General features: G+C 39.1%; 1 protein-coding gene across 1 annotated transcript; it reads left to right on the forward strand.

Annotated features, from left to right (window-relative positions):
* The first annotated feature begins 3542 nt into the window (after positions 1-3542).
* Positions 3543-6129, forward strand: LOC110336021 (olfactory receptor 12D2-like). Its single transcript, XM_021218444.1, has 2 exons — positions 3543-3573; positions 5201-6129. The coding sequence occupies exons 1-2, from the start codon at positions 3543-3545 to the stop codon at positions 6127-6129; spliced, it is 960 nt and encodes a 319-aa protein (XP_021074103.1).
* The last annotated feature ends 5223 nt before the right edge of the window (positions 6130-11352 follow it).

The raw sequence follows: 11352 nt of genomic DNA on the forward strand, positions 1-11352 counted from the left end.
TTCTATGTCTTCATCCAAAGGCTGCTAGTGGAAGACTGACTTCCAGGCAACTAGGATGAGGGTCTTAAGCTCACACCCACAGTGACACACCTACTCTAACCAGGTCACACCTATTTCAACAAGACCACACCTCCAATTGGTGCCACTCTCTGGTCCAGAAATATGTAAACCATGACACATAGTGTCTGGAGAGAAGTCTGGTGTAATTCTGAAAGGTCTGCCTTTATGTTACTTGACCATTTTCCCTTACTGCTCTTAATATTCTTTCTTTCTTTTGTGCATTTCGTGTTTTGATTATTATGTGACAGGAGGAATTTCTTTTTTAGTCCAAACTATTTGTAGTTCTGTAGACTTCTTGTATGTTCATGGGCATCTCTTTCATTAGGTTAGGGAAGTTTTCTTCTATAATTTTGTTGAAGATATTTACTGGCCCTTTAAGTTGGGAGTCTTCACTCTCTTCTATACCTATTATCCTTAGGTTTCATCTTCTCATTCTGTCCTGGATTTCCTGTATGTTTTGGGTTGAGATCTTTCTGTATTTTGCATTTTCTTTGATTGTTGTATCAGTGTTTTCTATGGTATCTTCTGTACCTGAGATTCTGTCTTCTATCTCTTGTATTCTGTTGAAGATGCTTGCATCTATTGCTCCTGACTTCTTTCCTAGGATTTCTATCTCCAGAGTTTTCTCCCTTCATGATTTATTGTTTCTACTTCTATTTTTAGATCCTAGATGATTTTGTTTAATACCTTGTCCTGTTTGGTTGTGTTTTCCTGCAATTATTGAAGGAAATTTTATGTTTCCTTTTTGAGAGTTTCTTCCTGTTTACCTGTGTTCTCCTTTATTTCTGTAAGGGAGTTATTTATGTCCTTCTTAAAGTCCTCCATTTTCATCATGAGTAGTGACTTTAGGTCCATATCTTGCTTTTCTGGGTTGATGGTGTATCTAGGACTTGCCATGGTGGGAGAATTGGGTTCTGATGATGCCAAGTAAACTTGGTTTCTTTTTCTTCTGTTCTTACACTTGCCTCCTGCCCTCTGATTATTTCAAGTGCTCCCTTCCTTTGCTATATCTGATTGGAGCCTGTCCTTCCTCTAATCCCGGTTCAGTCAGAACTCCTCAGAGTCCAGATTTTTCTGTGATCCTGTGATTCTGGGATCCTGTAATCTTGAGTGAGATTCTGGGTGTGTCAGAATTCCTAGAAGTCAAACTACCTCTGAGACCCTGAAATCCTAGTGTAACCACGTTCCTGGGATTTTGAGATCCTGGGATCCTAAGATCCTGGGTGTGCTAGAGTGCCTGGGAGTGGAGTCTCCAAGGGGACTATCTGCTGAGTTTGCAGCCATGGTCGACTGGTGCCGACCAGAAGGCATCTTTTTAATTATTATTATCATTTTATTATTTTATATATTTACATTCCAGTTGTTCCTCCCCTCCCCCACAATGTATCCTCCTTCCAACAGTTTCTCATCCCATTCCTCCTCTCCCTTGCCTCTGAGAGGGTGAGCCCTGCCACCAGACCTCCTGCTTCCCTGTGGACTCAAGTCTTTTGAGAATTGAGCAAAACTTCTCCCCAGGCAGACCTCTAATATATTTATTCCAGGGGCCTCTGACCAGCCAGTGGTGACTCAGTCTCTGAGAGCTCTCTGGGGTCTGGGTTAGTTGAGACTATTGGTTTTCTTATGGAGTCTCTCTGCCCTTTCAGGTTCTTCAATCCTTCCCCTAATTCAACCATGGGGGTCTCTGATTTCAGTCCAATGATTGGGTTTAAGTATCCGCTCCTGTCTCAGTCAGCTGATAGGGCCTTTCAGAGGACAGCCATGCCAACCTCCCATCGGTCAGCACATCGTAGCATCAGTAATAGTGTTAGGCCTTAGTGCCTGCCCCTCCCCCCAACCTCCTGAAATTGAGCCCAAGTTGGGCTAGTCATTTAGCAGCCTTTCCTTCAGTCTCTTCTCCATTTTTGTCCCTGCAGGTATTTTAGACATCAACAATTCTGGGTCAGAAGATTTGACTGTTGGTTAGTATTCCTGTCCCTTCACTTGAGGCTCTATCTACTGGAGGTGGACTCCTTTTCCCCAATGTTTGTCACTCTGGCTAAGGTCACCCTTAGCCAGAATGTAAAGAAAATATGTATGGGTTAAAGAGAGCTACAAGTTAGATCCCAGTGTGGTTGATTAAGTCATTAATTACAAAGATAACTTGCAGTAATTTTGACTTTAACATAGCAAATGTAAAATTGTTCATATATGTTACAACATTTTGACGACTAAGAGAAAATATACATGAAGGGTCCTATGCTAAAAGTACTACTAAAAACTTCAAAATGGTGCCTACAAAGCAGTAGCCAAGCTGGGGAATTAGCTTATGTATCTCATAGGGCAGGTGTCCATGTAGCTTGTGAGAAATAGAGGAGCACAGAGGAATGGCTCTAAATTATACCTTCATTTGCAAGTGAGGAAAAGCACCTTGTTTATTTTCATACCTATTTTGCTCAGTAGCAGGGGAAGGGCTCCCTTGGGGTTTATGTCTCCAAATTTGTCTCATTAAAACAACAAGGGAATTGTTGGTGGCAAAGGAGATTCTGTAGATGAAATGTAGGCCAGAACAACAACATGAGCTGTCACTTCCAGTATTTTAAAACCTATGCAATTTGTGTACATAAACCTGAGCATTTTTGTCATTTGTGATGTGAACAATCAGCCAGGTAAGAGAATGAATTATGTGTAAACTTGGAAATTTCCTTTATTTTCTGTTCTGTAGGGGGTGATTTGTCTGTTTGCAATTAAACATCAATACTCAGGTCCAGAGTTGGTTCCCTGCCTTGAAATGGACTCTTCACTATGTTTGAGTATTGTGAAGGCTGTTTTCTGTATTATGTTACCACAACTCACCTCAATTAATCACCATGGTTACTTAAACATTCTGTAAAGCCAACCTGAAGTCCCCATATAGTGAAAGTGCTGAACAGAATCAGTAGAATTGACCATTTCAATTGCTATTTTTCTTTAGCATTTTGGTAAATATGTATGATATATAGCTTTAAAACTACTTTGTTTTCTAGCACAAAGATTCATAAATTAACTGGCTCAAAGGAGTTGAATTTTTCAAAAGAACATTTTTTGTGTTTATAAACAGAAAAAATGTGCATGATTATTAAAGAAAATGCCCTGAGTTCTTTGAAGGCAACCAATCACAGAAAGACCCTCTGATGATATCATTCATCAGACTGTGTTCCAGGTATAAAGCTTAGAATTCTTCGAAACCCTTACAAGTTTTCTACAGTTCATTAACTTTTGATTCTTTAGATGGATAAATTGTTTTGTTCACCCAGCAATGTCTCACACCTTGAGTGGTTATTCTTTTGTGGTCAATCTCCCTGGTGTCTCCCTTTGTCTAACTCCAGTGCAGCTTGGGGAGTTCTCTCTGTGTGTCCCAGCAACACAGGCTCTCCACACACTGATTCTCATTCTTCTTTTATGTACACAGAGTGANNCCANCTCATCCTAAATGAAAGGAACCAGAAGGACTACTTCTCATAGCTATGTCTGCTCCTTCCAGTGTGTCTCAGGAAGGTAATTCAGGTACTTTCCTATATTGAGTACAAAAGCAATTTTAACAGTTACCTTTCTGTTTAGTAAGTTCTGACTGTACAATTAAATAGGAAACCTTTTCCAAGTAATATATTCCTCAAAAGCTTTAACATTCATTAAAAACATTTCAATTTTTTTTGTGAAAATAAAATAAATTATTCATTTCTTTAGGTGAAAATGAGTCTTCATTTGATAGGAAGGAATGCCAGGAATTAACTTCTTAGAGAGGAAACTGTCTTAAAATTGGGAGAGCTGAACCACCCTGGAAACTTTAGAGTAGGATGATTTAAGGCAGCCTGACTTTGGGGAAATTAAAACACAAGAGAATTATTTACCATGGTCCCATTAGTGCTGCTAGTGGAGAGGCAAGTAAACCTCCTCAATATTTGAAGAATGAGTTTAAATAGGTAACAAACAGGGAGTCAAAATTTTGAAGATATTAATGCCATAGGTTTTTGTAGTTCCTTCTGATGAAGAAGAGACTGCTAGGCCCACCCAGACCACATATTCTTATTCATATATTCTAGGTCCTAGAAAAGGCTTTCTTTAGTGTAAGAATATCCAGGAGGATAGAAATTTCATAAAGTATAAATTATAATGCAAAAAGAGCCTACTATAACTATAACTCAAGAAACTGAGGGAGGGGCTGGAGAGATAGTTTAGCAGTTAAGAACACTGACTGCGTTTCCCAAGGTGATGAGTTCATTTCCCAGCAACCACATTATGGTTCACATTATGTAATCAAATCTGATGCTCCCTTCTGGTGTGTCTGAAGAGAGTGACAATGTGCTCCCATAAAATAAATGAACAAATGAATAAATCGTTTTAAAAAAAAGAAGCTGAGGGAGGAGACTGAGTCATGGTGGGTGCAATTTGAGAATGTCAAAGAACATCTTTGGGTTCTATTTCTAAAGCTATCAATGGTTCAGATTATTGGAAAACATTAAGCCCATTATTTTCTAGAACACTGAAAATGTGATGCACATATCTGGTCAGGCACTTGAGATTACTATGGTCATGTTTCTTATCTCATCTGCCTCAAGAATGAGTAAGAAACAAATCAGTGCAAAGATGTTTGTACACCTTATACTTTCTTAAATTGAGGTGGAGTTGCTATGTTATGATAAGTTGTCTATTCTTTCTATTAACTTTGTGATTGAAACAAATTCTTCCTTGCCTATTGTCTTCATGTTAAAACCCTTCAAGAGTATCCTTACCTTTCAGAGTCTGTCTGCCTGGTGAGATATTTTTAAAACCTGTTCCTTGTTAGAGATATCTAATGAAATGAAAAGAAAACTGGATTACTATACAAATACTTCCAGCTAGAGAAAACGGTAGGATGGTGCCTATTCTGCATCTCCAATAAAAAGACATTAATACTGAAAACTATAATAAATTAAAATTTTTTGAATAGGAATACACAACAGAAATTTAGGCTTAATATTTAATGGTCTGATAGGCAAATATGTAAGATATTCACAAGAACTTTGCAGGGTTATAGAAACTACTGTCATGAACTGTAATTTAGTTGGCATGAAATTATTGCCTAGTAAAACTTATGGACAAGAGTGTTAGTATTCCACAAACTATCCTATCTTTTCTTTTTAAGTGTTATTGAATCAAACATTAGTCACTGAATTTCTCCTCTTGGGGGTGACAGACATTCAAGAATTAAACCCTATTCTCTTTGTCACCGTCCTTGCCATGTACTTTGTCAATGTGGCTGGGAATGGAGCCATCCTGATGATCGTCATTTCAGATCCACGACTCCACTTGCCTATGTATTTCTTCCTCAGAAACCTAGCATGTCTAGATATCTGCTTCTCCACTGTAACAGTGCCAAAGATGCTAGAGAACTTCTTCTCTACAAGCAAAGCAATTTCCTTCTTGGGTTGCATAACCCAGCTTCATTTCTTCCACTTCCTGGGTAGCACAGAAGCCCTGCTCCTGACAGTCATGGCATTTGACCGCTTTGTGGCTATCTGCAGACCACTCCAATACCCTGGCATTATGAACAGTCAGGTCTGCATCCAGGTGGCTATCTCCATCTGGGCCATTCCTTTTCTTCATGCTCTGGTTCACTCCATATTGACATCTCAATTGAACTTTTGTGGTTCCAACCATGTCCATCATTTCTTCTGTGATGTTAAGCCATTATTGGAGCTGGCCTGTGGAAACACTGAACTGAACAGGTGGCTGCTCAATACTCTCACAGGGACAGTTGCCATTGGCCTCTTCTTTCTGACATTTCTCTCCTATTTCTACATTGTCACCTACCTCTTTCTGAAGACTCGTTCCTGCAGCATGCTGCACAAAGCACTGTCCACTTGTGCCTCTCACTTCATGGTTGTCATGGTTTTCTATGCTCCTGTTCTCTTCATCTATATCAATCCTGATTCAGGGAGCTCCCTGGAAAAGGACAGGATCATTGCTGTCATGTACACTGTGGTCACTCCTGCACTCAATCCACTTATCTATACTCTGAGGAACAAGGAAGTGAGAGGTGCTCTGAATAGAAAAATCAGAATATTAATTTGACTTGAAGAAATCTAGTAAGTTATTTTGAAATATTAAAACACAAGCAACTAATGTGAATATTGACATGTGAAATTTTTGATTCTGCAATTGTTTGTGATATGTATAACAAAGATGACCAGGTAAGAGAATAAATATATGAGAAAATGTTGCCCAATTGTATTTGAAATTCCAATATATAAATAAGATGGAAATTAGAACAAAGAAGGTACTTCCTATAAAATGCCAACTCTGAATTTTTTAGGGAGAAAAACATTGATAAATCCAACTTGGTATCCTTTCATATATGTTTATATGTGAAATCAAGTATATAAATTGCTAGGAGTAGATAAAAGGAATTTGTCTTCCATACTGCCATTTTGACTTTAGACTTTATTTTACCTAACCTGACCAATTCCCTCTTTAAGCAACGTAGTTCCAGAAACATTCTTGTTACCAACACCCCTTTATGCAACAATAATTATCCAAAATATAAGGGCTCTAACAACATTTGAAGAATGAATTTGATTGGTTGGGGAAAAACCAACTTACATTCAATATCAGCTGACAATGATGGAACACTTTGTGAGGTCCCTAATTTCCGTGTTCTGACTGGTTTAAATGATAACTGTAATAAACTTGGCTCATCTGCTTGCAAGTTTTGTCCTTACCCTAGTTGGGGTTGCCACAAGAAACAAGGCTCCTGAATTCTTTTCTAGTGACCATGATCTCTCAGTGACTCTGCTTATGTGATGGGATTGATAAAAGGTTTTACCATCTCTAGCCCACTGGTATATTCTTTATTTTTCCTCATAGCACAGAATGGATGAAATATAAGAAAATATAACTGAATTGCCCATGTTTTGAATAGATGGATATTAATCAGTACACTTATCTATAAGACCACTTTGTTTCAAATTTCTTGTGGTCAATAAAATCCCTTTAAGAGGCAGAACTGTGAATGCAATCCAATATCTGACACATGCCATGCTTATACTTTACAACTGACCAATCTCCCTAGGTCTTCTTCTATAGTGTTTAGGTTTTTTGTTTGTTCGTTTGTTTGTTTTTTTGTTTTGTTTGTTTGTTTGTTTGTTTTTTGAGACAGGACTTATTGAAAATTTCCAGGGTGTCCTGGAACTGACTGTTGTATAGGAAGGCCTTGAATATGCTGGTTTCCTGGTCAACCTCTCAAGTGGCTGGGGACATAGCCCTTGCATTGTTACAATCTATGATCAAAGAAATTAGGATCCTTGGGATTGGGTAGCTTCAACTGAATAGATAGTCAAAAGCCATTATTTTTACCCCTCCAAACTTCACAGACTTTTCTTTGGAGGTCTTTGGATTTTCCACTCACTAAATGATTGCTGTGAAAATAAGGGCGGGCCAAGTTTACTGTGATGTGGCTTATATGTATAGATAAAGCTTCATGTGGTTGGAAGCACAGACTATGCTGCAGAGGGAAGCTGAATGTAGACTGGCAACACAGGATCAACCAGGAGAAAGAGCCCCTGTGTGGTCTGCTAGGGTGGGGAGGGGGGGAAGCCCCAGTGTGGATTGTTTCTTCTTTTTTGTCCGTTCTTGAGGCAGCAGAGGTGAAAGAGTGTAGGCGGACTTTGTCTTATGAGTTTCTGGGGTAAGACCTTGTCTTACAAGAAATTACAGATTGCTGTATAATAAAAAGTTTACTTATCTAAGTCTAAATTACTATACTATTGTAGCTGACCTGACTTCTGTGATCCTCTGAGGCCAGAAACTGCAGTCTCTGGCACTTAGCACCTCATCCTAAATCAGCAGGAGATTAAGTAAAGGATTAATTGCTAGAGCCTTTTCCCTATTGTCCAGATGTTTTTGCTTGTTGGGCTAGGAAGAAGTTTGGAGCAATAAACTATTGAACCAAGAGAAGAGAATAACACTCACAGAGGGAAACACTTTAACATAAGCGAATATGCATAGTCTCACATAAATTCCGATTCAGCTTCATTCCTGCTTATTTATTCATTTTCATTTAGAACCCAGTTGGGCCCAGCTTGCATGCATTCTCACAATTACATACTTACACACACATCCATATTTACATATGCATATGGAACAACAACAACAACAACAACAACAACAACGACAACAAAAACCAAGCACCGGTGCAGAAAGAACCACTCATTCTGGATGTGAATTGCACTCCAATCTTTATTACATAGAGGAAGAAAAGGCTTTTACCTTTTTAATGCTAAGTGAATTAAACCCATGCTTGTAAGAAAAAAGTTTCGTTTCTTTAAATAAGACTAAACCTGCCTTGTCCTTTCCATGGGACCTGTTCTGTCCCATGGTAAGGAGAAACCTGCCTGCTCCTTCTGCTCTCTGCGACATCTTCTTTTTTCCTCTTTCCCTTTGCATTCTGCACATTTTACATTACCTATAATTTCTAAGTTACTCCACTCTGCGTTCCTCTTCTAATCTAAAAAGTGTTCTGACTAAAAACTCAGCTCAGTTCCTCTCACCTCAGTCCCTCAGTCCTGACTCTTCTCTTTGTCCTCAGCTCTTAAACAGCCTCCAGAATTCACGATCACATGTTAAAAAGTTCATCAGATTTCATACAGAAAATCAAATCATAAATTGAAATAGAAGTTTCCAGCAGAGAATATTTACATGCATATCCATTAGGAGTGATTATCTGGCTAAATATCCATCACCTGTCTCAGCTCCATAGGTTTACTGAAGGTTTAAAACCATAACTAAGTTATAAGTGAAGTTTTTTACAGATCCAGATACTTCACATTTTTTTCCTTTATGAGGTATTTTCTTTATTTACATTTCAAATATTATCCCCTTTCCTAGTTTCCCCTCCAAAAATCCCCTATCCACTCCCCCTCCCCCCGTTCCCCAATCCACCCACTCCCATTCCTGGTCATTCCTCTATATTGGGGCATAGAGCCTTCACAGGACCAAGGGCCTCTCCTCCCATTGGTGACTGATTAGGCCATGCTCTGCTAAAAATATAGCTAGAGCCACAAGTTCTACCATGTGTATTCTTTGATTGGTGGTATAGTTCCAAGGAGCTCTGAGATTACTGGTTACTTCATATTGATGTTCCTTCTATNGGGCTTCAGTCCCCTTCAGCTCCCTGGGTATTTCTCTGGCTCCTTCACTGGGGACATTGTGCTACTTCCAATAGATGACTGTGAGCATCCACTTCTGTATTTTCCAGGCACTGGCAAAGCCTTGCAGGGGACAGCTATATCAGGCTTCTGTCAGCAGGCTCTGGTTGGCATCTGCCTAGTGTCTGGGTTTGGTGGTTGTTTATGGGGTGTACACCAAGTGGGGCAGTCTCTGGATGGTCATTCCTTCAGGCTCTGTTCTGAACTTTGGCTCTGTAACTACTTCCAGTGGTATTTTGTTCCCCATTCTAAGAAGAATCGAAGTATCCACACTTTGGTATTCCTATATCTTGAGTTTCATGTGTTTTGCAAATTGTATTTTGGGCATTCTGTGCATCTGGGCTAATATCCACTTACAATTGAGTGCATATCATATGTGTTCTTTGTGATTGGGTTACCTCATATAGGATGATATCCTCCAGATCCATTCATTTGTCTAAGAATTTCATAAGTTCTTTGTTTTTAATAACTGAGTAGTATCCATTGTGTAAATGTACCATATTTTCTGTATCCATTCCTCTGTCGAGGGACATCTGGGTTCTTTCCAGTTTCTGAATATTATGAATAAGGCTGATATGAACATAGTGGAGCATGTGTCCTTATTACAAGTTGGAACATCTTCTGAGTATATGCCCAGGAGAGGTATTGCTGGATTTTCCTGTAGTACTATGTCCAATTTTCTGAGGAACTGCCAAACTGATATCCAGAGTGTTTATACCAGCTTGCAATCCCACAAGCAATGGAGGAATGTTCCTTTTTCTCCACATCCTTGCCATCATCTGCTGTGACCTGAATTTTGATCTTAGCCATTCTGACTGGTGTGAGATGGAATCTCAGGGTTGTTTTGATTTGCATTTTCCTGATGATTAAGAATGTTGAACATTTTTTCAGGTGCTTCTCAGCCATTCTTTGTTTAGCTCTGTACCCCATTTTTTAATGTGGTTCCGGAGTCCAGCTTCTTGAGTTCTTTGTACATATTGGATATTAGTCCCCTATCAGATTTATTATTGGTAAAGATCCTTTCCCAATCTGTTGGTGGCTTTTTTGTCTTATTGACAGTGTCTTTTTCCTTACAGAAGCTTTGCAATTTTATAAGGTCCCATTTGTCAATTCTCGATCTTACAGCACAAGCCATCGCTCTTTTGTTCAGGAATTTTTCCCTCTGTTCCCATATCTTCAAGGCTTTTCCCCACTTTCTCCTTTATATGTTTCAGAGTCTCTGGTTTTACGTGGAGTTCCTTGATCCACTTAGACTTGAGCTTTGTACAAGTAGATAAAAATGGATCAATTCAAATTCTTCTACATGATAACCACCAGTTGTACCAGCACCATTTGTTGAAAATGTTGTCTTTTTCCCACTGGATAGTTTTATCCCTTATCAAAGATCAAGTGACCATAGGTGTGTGGGTTCCTTTCTGGGTCTTCAATTCTATTCTATTGATCTACCTGTCTTGCTGTACCAGTACCATGCAGTTTGTTTGTTCTTTTAAACACAATTGCTCTGTAGTAGAGCTTGAGGTCAGGCTAGGTGATTCCCTGAGAGGTTCTTTCATTGTTGAGAATATTTATTGATATCCTATGTTTTTTGTTATTCCAGATGAATGTGCCAAGTGCCCTTTCTATCTCAGTGAATCATTGAGTTGGAATTTTGATGGGGATTGCATTGAATCTGTAGATTGCTTTCGGTAAGATAGCCATTTTTACTATATTAATCCTGCCCCAATCCATGAGCATGGGAGATCTTTCCACCTAGCCTGACCTCAAGCTCTAGTACAGAGCAATTGTGATAAAACAAAACAAAACAAAGCAAAACAAGAACAACAACAAAAAACCCTTCATGGTACTGGTACAGCAACAGACAGGTAGATCAATGGAATAGAAATGAAGACCTAGAAATAAACCCACACACCTATGGTGTCTTAGTCAGGGTTTCTATTCCTGCACAAACATCATGACCAAGATGCAAGTTGGGGAGGAAAGGGTTTATTCGGCTTACATTACATACTGCTGTTGATCACCAAAGGATGCAGGACTGGAACTCAAGCGGGTCAGGGAGCAGGAGCTGATGCAGAAGCCATGGAGGGATGTTCTT

This window comes from Mus pahari, chromosome 18 (genome assembly GCF_900095145.1).
Source record: "Mus pahari chromosome 18, PAHARI_EIJ_v1.1, whole genome shotgun sequence".
In the NCBI taxonomy this organism is placed as follows: Eukaryota; Metazoa; Chordata; class Mammalia; order Rodentia; family Muridae; genus Mus; species Mus pahari.

Excerpts from the sequence above, each read along its gene's own strand:
- LOC110336021 (XM_021218444.1), top strand. The coding sequence starts at position 3,543 with ATGTCTGCTCCTTCCAGTGTGTCTCAGGAAG. Across the intron at positions 3,574-5,200 it reads TTCCAGTGTGTCTCAGGAAG|TGTTATTGAATCAAACATTA; the intron begins GTAATTCAGGTA and ends TTTCTTTTTAAG.